General features: G+C 32.6%; 1 protein-coding gene across 2 annotated transcripts in view; it reads right to left on the bottom strand.

Annotated features, from left to right (window-relative positions):
• Positions 1 to 7,595: 7,595 nt before the first annotated feature.
• The window catches only part of ACMSD (aminocarboxymuconate semialdehyde decarboxylase), a 68,944-nt gene continuing 59,428 nt past the window's right edge, over positions 7,596 to 17,111 (bottom strand). For both annotated transcript variants that reach the window (XM_051985778.1, XM_051985779.1), the window contains exons 9-10: positions 11,395 to 11,493; positions 7,596 to 7,821 (exon numbers count right to left, since the gene is read on the bottom strand). In XM_051985778.1, the coding sequence (XP_051841738.1) occupies positions 7,759 to 7,821; positions 11,395 to 11,493 (162 nt within the window). In that variant the 3' untranslated portion in view covers positions 7,596 to 7,758. The remainder of the gene's footprint in view (positions 7,822 to 11,394; positions 11,494 to 17,111) is intronic.

Genomic DNA, 17,111 nt, shown 5'->3' with positions numbered 1-17,111 from the left:
TGTACAGGCATCATGAAGTGCTGAGAAAAGAAGTTTATTCCTTTTTTATTTCCATTAAATTCTCTCCTGATAGCTATCATATCTAGTTTATCTAAAATTCAATTCATTTCCTTAGCTTATTTCTTATTTATTTTTTGGTTAGATTTATCCAGTTATAAGAGGGACAAGATTGAAGTTATATTATAGTACTACTATCGATCTTCAAATGTAATTGATGTAACTTTTCTTTTGAAAATTTAGATGCTATAGTATTTGGTAGATATAGGTTCAATAATGATACTGTTTTACTGTCTATAGTATTTTTTATCAAAATGAAATTACTCTATCTTTTAATTAAATTATTTTAGCGATAACTATGAGATCATAATAGTTACTCCTGCCGTTTTTTGCATTCTGTGCAAAATAATATAGCAGCATAATATAGCACACAGCAGGTAGTAAATTCTACCCCAACCAATTATTTTAACTCTATATCTCTGATTTTTAAATGTGTTCTTATAAACAACATATTTTTGGATTCTGATTTTTAATTCATGAGTTATCTATTTCCACTTTATGGGTGATTTCATTCCTTTCTCACTGAAAGTTATAACGATTATTTGTGAATTTCCCTTCATCTTATTTTTATGCACTATTTTCCTTCTCAACCTCTCTTTTTTACCCTATCCTTGTTACTTCATCTTTTCCCCTTACTCTCTTTTTTCTTATTTTACTCACCCTTGTAAAAATCCCTTCCTTATTTTCTCCCACCCTCCTAATTTTAATCTATACATCATTCTAAAAGTCCCACTCCCACCCTATCCTCCAATTTTCTTGCCTCTCTAGAAGTTCGGAAGATTTCTGAAACTCTTCAGGTGTACGCTTTGTTTCCTCTTCAACCCAGTTGAAAGTAAGTTTCTTCTAATTAATCAGTCTTTAATGATTTCCTTATATTTCTTCTTGAAATTTTCTACCATTCTAATCTTTTTGCTACAAATATCTGAAAATCTTTCAGTTTGTCAAATGCTAAATGTTTTCATCATATTGTAATATGCTCTTCTTTAAGTATTTTTTTTTTTCATTTTTAAAGATTATTTGCCTTCATGCACTCTGTGTTCTCCCAAATTGGAACATCTTTGAAGCAAATTACTCTAATAAAGGCTTCATTTCCAAAATATATAAAGAACTTATTCAAATTTATAAGCTGAACAGCCATTCTCCAATTGATAAGTGCTCTAAATATATAAATAGAATTCTTAAAGAAAGAAACCCGGACTTTCTATAACCACATTTAAAAATGCTCTAAATAACTGCTAATTTGAGAAATGCAAATGAAAGCATTTGTGAGATTCATATTTTATTTTCATCAGAGTGGTAAGATAAAAGAAAAATGACGAATTTTGGAGAGACTGTGGGAAAATGGGCACACTGATGAATAATTAGTAGACCTAAGAATGGGTGTAACCATCCTGGAAAACAATTTGGAATTATATACAAGAAGTTACTAAATTGGAATGCTTCCTTTCTATTACATATACTACTTCTATGCCTATACTAAAAAGAGATCAAAGAAAAAAGTAAAGATTATCTGTGAACAAAAAAGGAAAGAGATTTTAAGGATCTGGTTTGTTTAAAAGAAGAAGCTATCTCAAAAGAGGAGGAAGAAATAATAAACTCTGGATCTCAAAGACTGGAATATTATTGGCATTTCAAGTAAGTCCTTTATTTTTTTTTTATTTTTTTATTTTTTTTTATTTTTTTATTTTTTAAGTAAGTCCTTTATAAGCAAAAAGGAAGCGTGAGCTTTAACAGAGAAAGGAAACACCTAGAAGAGCTTTTAGCTCTCAGGAAGACCCAGGATGAACTAAGTACTGAAAAAGGTCAGCTTTTGCTTCATTCCATTTACATTTCTTCTGAAAACTTCATATCATTTGACCACTTATCTTTTGGATAATGATTTTTCTTTTTTGTAATCCACACTGTAGAGTTTATCTCTCTGTCTGAAACTCTTCTAAAGACTCTTTTGGAATTTCTATATCAGCAGATATTAAATTTAACCTAACGGTTATATTATGCCTCAAATTACTAAGAATTTAAAAAAGGCTTAACAGTGTACAAAGATAACAAAGTTCTTTTCATGTACATACATCCAGTCACTTCTTTCTCTTTTCCTCTATCTTTTCTCTTCATCTAGCCTACAATAGAATTATTACCTTCTTTGTCCTATGCTTATGTATGAAATAAAATGTACAAGGAAGGAAAAGCTCAGGCTTTAATATCCTATACAATTTCACATGGCTTAAAGAAAAAACTGTAAGTGCTAGGTTATCTATTAGTTTTTGAGTAGGAACAGACTACTATGGGAATGTTGAAAGCTTGCAGATTTTTCCTATCTTGTCCTTCATATACAGAAAAAACACAACACTCAATATCCCAAGAAAGCAAAAACAGGAATACCCTTTGTCTTTCATTCCAGAAATGTAGCAGAATCCAACCCTAACATTAAATTTAAAGTCAGGAAGTAGACTGGAAGAATAGTTGAACAAACAAACAAAGAATTCTACTATAAAGGCTAATTATGGAGGCAGAGAAGTTCAAGACAAAAATACAAAAGAAAATTATTTACAAAATATCTACAGGCAATGCCTTAAAAAAAAAAAAACATAGTTTGGGCAAAAACTCAACTTGAATTTCTAGGAGAGATGAAGCAAGAGTTAAAAAAAAAGTTTCTATAAATAAAATGAGAGATTTGAGGAAAAAAAGGAAAATAAATGAAATTAATGGGAGAAAGAATTAACTTGTCAAAAAAAAGGTACAAAATCTTGTCTCTGAGATCCTGAAACAACACAATCCTCAATATCAGAAGAAAAAAGCAATAGGAAACCCAAACCTTCCTTTCAGAAGTACACAGAGACTGACCTTAACATAAAATCCAAAGTCAGAAAGTAGACATAAGAAATATAAAACTTTGTCCAAGCAAGAAATTTCCTGAAAATGAGAATGGACCAAATAGAAGACAATGACTCCACGAGATGGCAAGAAATATTAAAACAACATCAGAAGAATGAAAAAAAAAGAAAAAAAATGTAATACATAGAAAAAACAACTCACCTGGAAAATAGATCAAGAAACAATTTAAAGATCATTGGAATATATGAATGCCATGTCCAAAATAAAAATCTAGACATCATTTTTTCTAAGAAATTTTAAAAGAAAATTTCCCAGATTTCTTAGAATCAAAGGATAAAGTAGAAATAGAAAGAATTTATTGGTTACTTTCTGAAAGAAATCCCCCAATGAAAACTCCCACAAAAGTTATAGCCAAAATTTTAGGTCAAAGAAAAAATACTGAAAAATTAGAAATAAATAATTCAATTATGGAAGAGCTATAGTCAGGATAATATACTTAAGGAGTGAATAACTTGTAATATGATATTCCAGAAAGCAAAGAATATGGGTTTTCATTCAAGAATAACTTATTAGGAAAACTGAGTATAATGTTATGGGGGAATAAAAGAAACTTTAGTGAAATTCCTGTTTAAGAAGATGATAAAAAACATAAAAAGGTAAACATAAATGAACAATGATGATGGTAAAAGAAGTAGTACCTCAGCTAATGTCTTGACCTAAAACTAGAAACTGAAGGAAGCTGCACAATCATGTTGTAATGCCTCAGTTTTCTTGGTGGCCACCTCCCTTTCCTGGCCATTAGGACTGAGAGAATTAGGACCCCAGAGGCTTGGATCACTCTCACATTCCAAAAAGTCATAAAACTCCAGATGGCTTATCTCAAATACCTGGGTATCTCCTGGTCTCAGACTTCTGTCTCCTGCTTTCGACCCCCAACCTGTCAGAATTAAAAAGTTATGGTCCTTCCTGGAATTTCCACTCACTCAGTGCTCTGACCCCCTTTGCCTTTGTTTCCCTGATAGCTGGAGCCTTATAAAAATCTCTGGAATTACTTGCTGGTTTGCTGAGTGCTTTGAGACAAAAAGTGCCATCCAGCTGGCTAGTATGGCTGTTGCAAGTCCAAATTCTCCAGTATTACAACATTAAAAACCCTAATCTCCATCTTGCCTCAGTTTCTCCAGCATTACATTTCACCTAGTGAAGCCTAGGAGAGATCACATGACTAGCAGACACCATCTGACAGTAGTAGCAGCATCATCATGAAACTAGTAAAAACTGGCAAATACTCTGTCACATTAGACCAGTAGAAAAGTGAATAATTATATCACTAAAAGACATATATATATCATCCTCCAATATGTTTTCCTTCCATATACAGCTATACAATTTGTGAGTTGAAGGGGATCTAGGTAATGTTCTGAACCCTCCATATTCACATTTTACAAATGGGAAGACTGAAATAGAGACTCTATGTTTGCACAGATAGTAAATAATAAAAAGGAGAGTTCAAACCAAGGGACTCAAAATCCAAATCTATTGCTTTTTCATGACTATGTAGAAGATACCATGTGTGATCACAGAGTGAAGACAGAAATTTTAGTAAGATGAGGTTTTTGCTTGTGCAATCCCAACCCTTTTGGAAAAAGGAAAATTTTGACACATTTACTTGAACCATTTAATAAAGATAATAGAAGAAGGACACACAGATATACAAGCCTCATCAGTCATTTAGCAACTATAGTTGCATTTTGTTTGTCCCTGGGGTATGCAACAAGTTTGTCTAAAGGCAATTTAGCATCTTTTGAGCCAAAGATCAAGATTGAGATAGTCTGCCCCTCCTCTTCCTTGTTCACTTCTTTTGTAATCTTATTTGAAAGAAGTACACTGAAAGCTGCATTAACTAATTATGGGTAATTTATTATAGTAGTGATTGATAAATTACTAAGGAGTCCTCAGTCTTGAGTTGTACACTTTCAGGTTTATTTCTAGTATATGCAGTGATCCTCAGATCAATAGGAAGGATCTACTTCTCTTTTTTATTTCTTTGGATCAGGTAGGCAAGACAATAGGATGAATAAAAATGGCACAATGGTATATAAAAAGTAATTACAGATAAGAAATGTCACTATGTATAGTGGTATACAGTACAGTTATATAGATGGATATATATTTGTAAAAATATGCATATATATTTAGAGAGAGGCTATTTGCAGAATAGCACACAAAACAGTAAGGAAACTAATAGTTTCTATAAGATACAATTCAGGAGAAAGAACAACTATAACATCTATTATTCTAATAAAAATATTAGGTGATATTTTTTAACCAACAATTCTAAGTACAAGTAAATTGATACTTGTTTTGTTTTTTACTTTGTTTTGATTTTGAAATCTTATCAGAAAGTTTTTAAACTTTAAGGAATGTTATACATACCACCATGTTACACTCAGAGGATATATGTTCTAGGGAGAACTATAGTATGTACTCTGGTGACGATAATAAAATAGAATGTGAAAATAAATGTGAGAGGCTTAAGGTGCTGGAAGCATTTCTGAGAAGGAAGAACTATCTTTGGATGAGGGAATGATTTCTTGCAGTAAAATTTCACTTAGCTACTCCAGCTCACATTAATCTCTCTTCTTCTGAGCTTCTTTAAGTGCTTTGAAAACAAACAATGATAACAATAAATATCTCATGTGTATAAGGATTCTTTATTATAGCAGATGTTAGTACTCAAACATTTAAATGCATGAAAATTATCTTAAACTGAACTGACTTCTAAAGAAACATATTGTCTAGTTATAACCTAAAACAAATGAAAGAAAAAGAAAATTTTTTCTTTAATGGATCTCTGCAAAACTAGGATATCCTAATGCAAAAGTAATGGATAGAGAATCTCTTCAGTGGATCTGTAAAAATGAAAAGGGCTCCAAAATTATACTAGAGATTTTACAATGTAATCAAATCCTTTCGAGGTCTACTTTCTTCAGTTCTTGCTTGTCTGGGTGAGCCAAATCCCCAGAGAGTAGCTGATTACTTATTCTTAGGCTTCTAGTAGGTAACTGAAAGGTTTGGTGTCTTCTATTGTCAATCATAAGCTCTTATGGTTGTTCTATGCAAGGAAGCACTCTGCCCTAGTGTGCTCTGCCCTAGAGAAACGTATCAGCCACATAGGATTGTCAGATAAGAATTTCAACTTTTAGCAAATATATTTACTAAGATGGTATAGTTTTAAAAAATTGGTATAAGTCATTCTCTTCCAAATAAGGGATGTGTTCTTCCCCTATGCATATAAAGTCTGGGGACAGTGGATTTAAATTTAGTGTACAATGATAATGAGGCATATGAATAAGCTATACATTTAGTAAAAGAATCCTCATTGGTTCTTGGAATTTTATGGCCTAGAAATCCTAGAAGAAGCAGTTAACAGTAATGATAATAATGGCTAGCATTTATATAATTCTTTAAATAAAGACATCTGTCTTTATCATTTCCATTTTATAGATGAGGCAAAAGGCCAACATAAATCAAAGGGACTTGTTCATACTCACACAGCTAACAAGTATTTGAAGCTGGGTTTGAACTTGGGTATGCCTAACTCAATGTTCAATATTCCATATGACTGGCACGTTTTTCTGGTGCAAAGAGTCACACTCCTTGAAACTGCTTCCTTCCATTGGCAGGATGTCCTACTTTGAGATATGAACAATTTTAAAAAATCTTGTTTACACATCATGTCCTTGATTTATTGATTAATTCTGTAACTTAGTCAAACTAATAAAAGTATATGTGTATATGTATGTGTGTGTGAGGAGGAGTATAGAACTGTTATTCTTACAGTTTCATAAATACAAGTCCTATATCCCCACTAAATTCTACATGGCAAAGGTTTTAAATACCCATTAGTACTAAACATTGTTTAACAAATATAAAATGATTGGGAACAAACAATTTAGGGGCTTTTTATATTTTATTTTTCAAAATAGAGACTAATCATAGCCTTTTAAAATAATAATATGTATTAAGGGGACATGTCCAAATATGGATTCCATGTTCTCTCTGGAACTAAATTCCTAAGAATATTTGTGAAGTCACAGTGTGAGAACTTCTTAGCATGGTAGGTTTTGAAAAACGTGTGGGGAAGTGTTACAATGAAAGAGATATAGGATTGGATGATTATAGAGGTCAACCAAAAGAGAGAAGCAAACGACATCTATTTCCTGATATTTTTTATCCCCTCTTCTATCTCATTGAATTCCTTTAACACTGTCTATGAGTGATGGGTGAATTCTTCCTATTGCTCTGTTGCAGAGACAGAGTAGTAAATTAGGAGCTAAGATGAGTATGAGACATAGGGAAACAACAACTATTTGGGAATAGGTGCCAATAATATTTTATCCTTGACTTGATTCCCTTATTTTCTCATTATTCTATTTTGTCAAATGAATTTATTTTGAATTAGTCTTCAAACTTGGTAAAATAGCTTGTGATATCTTTGTTTGAATGTGTCAATTTTCCAACGATACCATAGACAGAGATGTACCTGAAAAGAAGGTCACCTGGAAGGCTATATACCATTTTGGATCTTTCCCCAGACATTTAATTATCCTGCCACATAAGATTAGAATGGTTTGAGAGGAACAGGTACATTGTACTAATTTCTTAGACTTTCATTTCTTGAATGAAATGCTTCATGGAAAAATGAAGAAAGTGATAAATAATTTTAATCATGAATAATTGATTTTTTATAAATGTTCTATTTCTGGAAATAGAGTACACAATAGAATTTATAGCAACATATACCTGATACATAAAGAAGCAGAGAAAAATAGGATTTCCTCCTAAAGTTTTCCTCAGTAGTAAATTCAATCATTCAAATTGTTTTTTCTCAAGACCTAAAAATGCCAAAGCATTGCCAGCTTTGAGTTTATCCTGGAAAGGAAAAAGAAAACATTAAAAATATTACTGGTGTTTGGTAAGTAAATACTTCAAGGACTTAGTTCCACAAATCATCTGAAAGTAAAAGTTTAGATAGCTGCCCAAGTCTCAGGAAGTTTAGTTGATATTCATAGTCATACAACTGATAGTGATCAGAAGCTGGATTTGAATTTAGGCTTTCTGATTTTAAATACAAAACTTTGTCTATTAGGCTACACTTTCTTATCACTATTATTATTACTACTGATGATGATGATGATGACGACCATGATGACCAGGCCTTTATCTTATTCAGATTATAAGTGCAGTGGACACTTATGATTGCAGTTTCAGTGCTGATCTGCATAGAAGCTTTGACCTGATCCACTTCTGACCTGGACTAATTTGTCTTTTCTTGGTCCTCAGTTTTTTGGGCTTCACCATATTGATGAGGGACTAAACTCACCAACTAAGCCTGTTGTATCTCAGAGCTCCCCAACCAACTTCAGCTCTCCTCATTAGAAGGAATTATAGACAAGAACCACCATTCCTGACGACATTGCCTATTTAAAATGCAATCAATTCATTTGAAAAATGTATTAAGTACCTATTGTGTGTCTTATGCTACATATGTATGCTTTTTTTTTTTTTCTTCAAGAATTTGCCTCAGTATAAGAGAAAATATCTTAATGAACATCTCACCAAAATCTTATTGGCTTAGGACCTGAGAATCTGGAAATTACAACACAGTTATCCTAAAGGGGAAAAAAGATGAATTTGGAAGCTAAAATCCTTCTAAACTATCCATCGGTTCACTGTGGTAGAAGTTTCCAGAACAATGTTTTCTTGCTTAAACTAAACTATGTTCTGGATTAGTAAAATGTCTAAAATTCTGCATCTTGAAGTATTACTGTCCTTCTGTTTTCTTTCCAAAGATCAGATATATGGAAAAGAAAATTAGTTGTTTAAGTTTATAGATTTGAAAAAATATATAAATTAAAACATTATACCATATGTAATAATTCATATCCATTTATCCTGTTTAATTAATTTAGTTTGTCTATAGCTTTCTTGTATATATTTGTTTGTTGTCTTTGCTATTAGATTGTGAGTTCCTTGAGGGCACTATCTTTTGCCTATTTTTGTAACTCCAGTGCTTAATATAGTGCCTGGCACAGAGTAGGAACTGAATAAATTTTTTTTTGTCTGACTAATATTTACTGCTTTAAAGTTTACATAGCACTTTACAACGACCTCGATATATAGGTAGTATAATATTAGTGTTCTTGTTTTCCAGAAAAAGAAACTGTCATAAAACTGCTCATTCAGTGTGGTACAACTGATAAATCTTAGAAGCAAGAACTCATGCCTTATGAATCTTGAGGTTATGACCTTTGGTGGTAAAAATTATGTAGATCAGCAAAGCAGTTCTCATGGAGAAACTACTGGTCATGGGACCTTTCCCTCTCTGGGAAATCGGCCTCACTAAGAAAATCTCTATGACACAAGGAATTAAGAACTTAGCCTTGTACATTTGCACCCACCCTGGCAGTCTGGTAAAGCCTTTGAAACTCTTAAGGTTTTTAAATGCTAAAATAAATATTTAGGATCACAAAGGAAACCCATTATATTGAAACATAACCCCTGCCATGATAGGTTATGAGACAGGTGGGGAGTTCATGGATGATGTTCATAAGATCTTAGATTTAGAGCTGGAAGGAATCTTTGATTTCATCTTGTCCAATCCCTTCATTTTACAGAGGAGACAAATGAAGACAATGGAAGGTAAATAATTTTTCCTGAGTATTAGAAATGGGTTTAGACCCAGGTCATCTGACTCCAGAGGTAATGGTCTGTGCTACTTTAGATATAGCTATATAGCATGACCACATAGACATATTTATGTGCATACAGACAGATGGCTGATAAAAGAATGTTTACACCAATGACTATTTCCCCTACCCTCACTTGACACATGCAGCTCTGAGAAACCATTTGTATTCCCTCACAAGAGGAGTTTATACGTTCTCTCCAGCAAAAATCCCTCTAGAACAATGTCCTTAGAAGGTCCTTTACTGTCAGGATTTTTATTTCCTGAAGAATGATTTTTTTAAAAAGTATATTAAAATCATAATTGACTAGAATGTTTGAGTAATGAAATTAATTTCATTTTCTGATTAACTGAGTTTATGTGAAAAATTCTTTAAGTTGTAGCCCTTATGTCTGAAATGTCTCCTATCTTTCTTCTCCCTGTTCCCTCATAGTTCTTTAAAATATTTGAGGATATTTTTCTCTTCTCAGTAAGAGAAAAACCTTGAATGTGATTCAAGATATTACAGTGCATTGTGATTTTAATTTAAATCACAGATTTAGAGCCATAAGAGACTTTAGAAATAATCTTGTCCAACTGCTTCATTCTACAGTTGGGGAAACCAAGGCTGTAAGTTATGTGACCTATAGGCCACGTAGCCAATGAGTATCAAAATAAAATTATAGATCAGTTTAGAATTGGAAGGGATCTCAGAGGCCACCAGTCTAATCCTTTTCATTTATAGATGAGAAAACTGAGACACAGAGAAGTTGTGATCTGCGTGAGGAGTCACCTGGTAGTTAGCAAAGCCAGGCATTTTCTGCAGTTACATCCACTGATTTCAAATCCAAGTTGACTACACTTCATTGTCTCCAATACATTTATGATGTGACATTGTGGATGTAAACTTGTAGGAAATTAGGTAATTCTGTATTAATTCTAGGACTCTGGAAAACTCTGGAAAAGGCTTATTAAGTATATCCCTATTAGTTCGTTATTTTGTTGCCATTTGCTTAACAATAATGAAACCTTCAGTTATGATTGGTTAGTTTCTGGATCATTAAATTTAGACACTAGAGAAAAAGAAACAGGGTTTTGTAAAATGAGAATGATAACAATACTAACTTTCAGATTGTTATGAAGATTAAATGACATAATGTTTGTGAAGTACTTTGTAAATCATAAAGCACTATACAAATGCTAGCTATTACCATGATCATTTTCATTATATTTTTATAAATAGCTAATTTCACAAATTGCAAGTGAGGAAACTGAGGAGGCAGATGGAATGAGAATAAACATTTATGTGGTGCCTATAATGTGCCAGGCACTATGCATTTTACAAATATTATCTCATTTTATCCTCACAAGACTGCAAGGTAGGTAGAAATCATTATTATCATCCTCATTTTATAGATGAGGAGACTTGAGTCAAGCAGAAGTTATGTGACTTGTCCAAAAGAACACAGCTAATAAGTGTGTGAAGCCAAATTTGAGCTTAGTTCTATTTGACTCCAGATGCATATTGTATCATATTACTACTTTGGAGACAGAAAAACAACATTTACTTTATAAATTATTAAACATTCCGATAGGATGATTCAACTATGCTGTTAATTATCAAATATCCTCTGACAACCACATTTACACTTCTGTGACATTTTAAAAAGAGTCTTGAACTCTTTTTTGTGTAAACCTCTATCCCAATCTGAATTGGAAATATACTCCAAAGAAATAATAATGAAGTAAAAATCAAAACCAAAACCCAAATAACATACCTTTGTTTCATCATCAAATTCTTCCATAGACTCTATCAGTTTTCCACCTTCAAGATCTCCCAGGGGAAAAGGATAATCAGTCCCTAAAAGAACTTTATCCTGAAAATAGAAAAAAAATGTGGTTTAAAAAAAATCTTTTAATTTCATTGGATACCAAAATACATGAGGTAAACCAACCAAAGTGGTAAACTTTTGGAAAATATTTCTTGAAAACAAGAAACTGTGTCTACATTTGGTTTATCCTCCATCAAATCAATGGAAATATAAAATATAATGACCATGATATTTTGAGATTGAAAAGAATTTTTCTTCATTTGGAAGGTTTTTAAAAAAGTCATCCTAACATCTTTTCTCCAGCAGATGTCACCCTGGTGTCTTCTAAAATTACAAAACTGAGTAGTTTAAGAGAACTGGAGGAAAATAGAGAATTATGACCTAAAAATGAAGGCTTCTACCTGATATGAAAATATGGATGACTTCAATGGCTACATTGAAGCAACATAATACTATGTGATGATATAATTTCTGAAAAAAAAATCACTGCACACAAAATCTATAAGGTTTTTAAGGGTATAGCTTGTACAATCCATTTTGCAGATGAATTAGTGCCCCAAGAAGTGAAATGACTTCTCCAAACCACACAGGCAGTCACACAAGATCCCGACTCTAAATTTGATGCTCTTTCTACTCTATTCCACATTTTTCTTTTTCTTTTTGACATCGGTAAATTACTTTTAATGTTTTCTTTTTTTTTTTTTTCTGGTTATGCCTGTACATTGATTTTTAAAAATACGCATTTCTTTATGAATCATGTTGGGAGAGGAAAAATCAGAACAAAAGGGAAAAACCATGAGAGAAAAAAAAACCAGTAAACATCATAGCATGTGTTGATTTACATTCATTATCCATAATTCTCCCTCTGCATTCAGGTGGCGTTTTCTATCCAAAGTTTATTGGGATTGTCTTGGATCACTGACCTGCTGAGAAGAACCAAATTTTTCAAAACTGATCAAAGCACAATCTTGTTGTTACTGTGAACATTATATTCCTGGTTCTACTTGTTTCACTCAGCATCAGTTCATGTAAATCTTTCCAGGCCTTTCTAAAATCAGTTTGTTCATCATTTTTTATAGAACAATAATATTTCATTACTTTCATATACAATAACTTATTCAGCTATTTCCCAATTGATGGGCATCTACTCACTTTCCAATTCTTTGTCACTATAAAAACGAGCTACTATAAACATTTGTATACATGTAAAACCTTTTCCCTCCTTTATGGTTTCCTTGGGATTCAGACCCAGTTTTAGCACTCCTGGATCAAAAGGTATGTACAGTTTTATAGTCCTTTGAGCATAGTTCTGAATTGCTCTCCAGAATGGCTCAATCATTTCACAACTCCAGCAACAATGTGTACCATTTTTTGCACATCTCCTGTAACATTTATCATTTTCTTTTCCTGTCATCTTAGCCAATCTGAGAGATATGAGGTGGTACCTCAGACTTGTTTTAATTTACATTTCTGTAATCAATAGTGACTTAGAGTATCTTTTCATATGACTATAGATGACTTTAATTGCATCATTGGAAAATTGTCTATTCATATACTTTGATTCATTTTTCTTAAAATAAGCAACTAACTAAACAAACAACTTTCACAATATGCTATGTTTGTTTTTTGAATGATGTTGCTTCAATATTCATTTGGGATGTTTGTAAATTGGAATAGTATTAAAATCTACCTTCTTTATTGAATAAATTACATTACATAAATTAAGATCACAACACATTTTTAAATAATGGATTTCTCAGTTAAATATAAGAAGAATGATTCTTTCATTGACTACAGTCCTTTCTAATGGGGTAAAGTGAAATTCTTCTCAGTATCTGAAAACGTAGTTTACTGATTTCCTGTCAGTGAAACCATCATGTTGGTGTTTTTCCAGCAGTAAAGATCGACTTGATCTGAACAATTTGCATCCCTTGCAGGTGCTCATGAGTGGGGTATTTTTAAGACAATTGGACACAAACAAGTAATATCATCTTTGGTTTTGGAACAAATTTCTAGCTAGTCAGGCACAATGGTACAGTAGAGGGGGGCATTAGAGAGGACATCAGGAAATTTGGGTTTTAACCTCTGTTGTACTACAAGGATTCCAAGAGGCCAGGAAAGCAATTAGTTTGTTTTTTTTTTTTAATGTATCAACCATAGTGGACTCAATTTCTAATTTAAGATAAGTCTGAGCTTTCATTGCATTGGCATAACATTGCCACTTTTAATTAGAATTGTACTCCAAGTCTTAATTGGATAATTTCATACAATGCAAATATCTGTCACATAAATTTTAAAAAGTACAACTTGACAAAGACAAAAAGATATAAAGCTACATTCTTAAACCATCAAATATATCGTTAGCACTTTAATTTTCATAGAAGCCCAAATGATAGTTCATTTCATCAAATCCATAAAATGTAAAAAGATTTTAAAAAAATATATTTTATATGAAATAGTTTGAAAGAAAATTTGAAGACAAGACATGATGGATCAACAAATCTGTTCCTTATTTCCATGATCGCTGCTATATCAAACCAAGCAAATTAACATTTTCAACTCCTGCTGTTGGAAGTCCCCCAAAGACCAAAAGTTATGTCTTTGTACATCTGTGCAAACAGCTGATCCTTTCTTAAATTGCCTGTTGATGTTCACTAGAGATTCATTTGTCCTTATTTCCAAGCTCTCTTAAAAAAAAAAAAAAAAAAAAAAAAAACCTCTACAACTATTTGCAGTCCTGAACTCCTTCTATCACATTATGCATTTTAAAAATTTGAATGTTTATAATATACTTGTCAACTCTTTGCATATGAAAATCATGTCAGAAATTAATTTATCTTTCTAGTCATTAGTGCTCCCATTCCCAGTATATATAACCTACTTTGATATTTAATTTGTGATCAGATCTATTCTGCTTTACTACAGAGAATACGTAATTCAAAAACAGAAATGAAAATGGTTTCTTCTGAAAAAATTCAAAAATTCTGTTTTTTTGAATTAATTTCACAGAATTTTAACACCAATAGGGACACTAGGAATCATCTTGTCCAACCTTCTCATTTTACAAATGAGAAAACAGGCCCAAGTATTTTCCCTATGTAGATTGTTAATGGAAGAGTTGGTGCTGAAATCTGGTTATATTCATTCCTATTATGATTTTCTATTTACTAATCTATATTTCCTCCCCTTTATCTCTATTACAGTTTTCTGGATCCAAAATACAGGAAAATGAGAATACATAATTATTTCTAGATTTTTTTGGAACCTGCATTGTTCAGAACTTGTAGGAATTGTCTACTCTCAGAATTAGCAAATAACCTTTTCAGAAACTAAATATTGAAATCCATATGGGAAAAAGAACCCAGACTGTTACATACTTCACAACTTGTCATCTACCCTTCATATGAAAACTTCTGAGGGATGGGGATCTCCCCCAATTTAGCAATTCAATTGAAGTTAGGATAGTTTTAATTGTTAGAAAGATTCCCCTTCCAAGCAACTCTTCCCATCCCCACTCCTCTTTATGTTGAGCTAAATCCTGTTTCTTTGTATCTTCTATACATCAGTCCTCTTGGACCAAGCAAGACAAATTAAATCCCTCTTCTACATGGGAGCATTCAGTATGGGAACAATATGAACATCTAGAGAGCACATATATAATATTGTGCCAAAAGTCAGAAAAACCTGAGTTCCAATCCTGCCCTAGACACTAGCTTTATGATGTTGGACAAATGACTTAGCCTTTGTGTACTTCACATTTCTTAACTGTAAAATAGGATAATCATAGCATTTGTCTCCCAGAATTATTGTAAGATCAAATGAACTGTATTATTGAGTCTTCAGCATTGTCTAAAAGGATCTACTTCAGCTTGTAAGAGATTTTCCTCATAGGGGACAACAAGAACTGAATATAGAACTCTGGTTGTGGTCCAATCAGAATCTAATACAGGAGGACAATTCATTTGTGCAATCTAATAATCTAATAATAATAATAGTTAATAGTTATATAGCACTTAATATGTGTCTAGCTAATTCCATGTGTTAGCTATTCCTCTCAGCCACATTTCTAATCTGATTTAATAAAAATACCACCTATACTTTCATTCAATTTACTGATAAAAATACGATATCTCTGATGGCCCTTGACAGGAGTTTTGCTCTGTGTTATACTTAGGATCACAAAAGGGGTTCTATTTCCAAATATATCATCCTAGAATCTGTTAATTTTTACAAAAAGTTTTTCCCCTGGTGGCACCTGTCTCTTATTAGAGATTCTGTCTCAGAACCTCAAAGTTATCTTTGACCATTCCTTTTTTCTCACTTCTACATCCAATGAGTTGCAAAAACCTCTGGGTTTTATTTCTAAAACATCTCATATATATCCTCTCTTTTCACTTATAGAACCTCCACTCTAATTCAGATCCTTCTCACCCAAATCATAATAATAACTAACATTTATATAGCTAGAACTTCAAGGTTTACAAAGAACTTTGCATATTTCATCTTATTTGATTTTCACAACAAGGCTATAAAGTAGGTGTTATTATGATGCCAGTTTTATAGATAAGGAAATGAGGCTGAGAAAGGTAAAGTGACTTGCCTAGGAGAACATAGCTAGTAAATGTCTGAAGCAGGATTCACTCAGGTCTTCTTAACCTTGAGTCCAGTGCCCTATCCATTATATCATTTAGTTATCTTCTAATTGGTCTTTCCGGTTCTAGTATCTCCTCTCTCCAACTCATCCTTCACACTTAGTTTTATACACATTTGTGTATGTCATGTTACTTATTAAAAACTTCCAGTGGCTTCTAATTATTTCTAAGATATAAAACATCATTTAAGGACCTCCACAATCAGGCCAAAACCTACATTGGCTGCAAGTGACACTAATTTTATTTATACAGTCTACCATTCCAGTAGAATTATTAGCTATTCCTTGATTTCATCCTGCCTGCTCCTATTTCTGAACACTCATTCAGGCTATCCTCTCTGCTAGGGTCATACTAAGAATCACAAGATTTATATCAGAGTTGGAACTCATAGGGTCACTTACTCTAACTTTTACCTGAACAGGGACCCCATTGACATTACCTCTGGAAAGTGGCCACCCAGATTTTGCTTGTTGATAGCCTGTAATAGGATGTCTGAAGATGAAGCATTATACTCCCACTTCATCTGCATCTGTTGAAATTTTTATAATGTCATCCATGATATTTCCCCTCTTCTCCCTCAGCTAAAAGTGACTTCTTTCCCCCAAATTTTCTCAGAACATTTTAACTTTTATATTTGCCCTTATCATAGTCTACTTACCAAATTTAATTATGAGCATGTTATAAACTTTTAAAATTGTGCCTTGTGTAATTTTTCATCTTTGTGTTCCCAGTATCTAGTTTAGTGCCTTGCAGTCAGTCTGCCAGTCAGCTGGTCAATAAATATTTATTGGGCACTTAGTTTGTTCCAGGCATTGTGTTAAGTGCTAGGGATAAAAAAACAAACAAACAAACAAACCCAGAAAAGATAATCCCTTCTCTCAGAGATTTTACAATCTAATGGGGAGACAACATACAACCAACCATGTACAAAATATAGGACAAATTGGAGATAATCAATAGCAAGAACACATTAAAATTAAGGAGGAATGAGAAAGGCTTTCTGTAGAAGTT

This window comes from Antechinus flavipes, chromosome 3 (genome assembly GCF_016432865.1).
Source record: "Antechinus flavipes isolate AdamAnt ecotype Samford, QLD, Australia chromosome 3, AdamAnt_v2, whole genome shotgun sequence".
Taxonomy (NCBI): Eukaryota; Metazoa; Chordata; class Mammalia; order Dasyuromorphia; family Dasyuridae; genus Antechinus; species Antechinus flavipes.
This window is presented reverse-complemented; position numbering and strand designations above follow the sequence as displayed.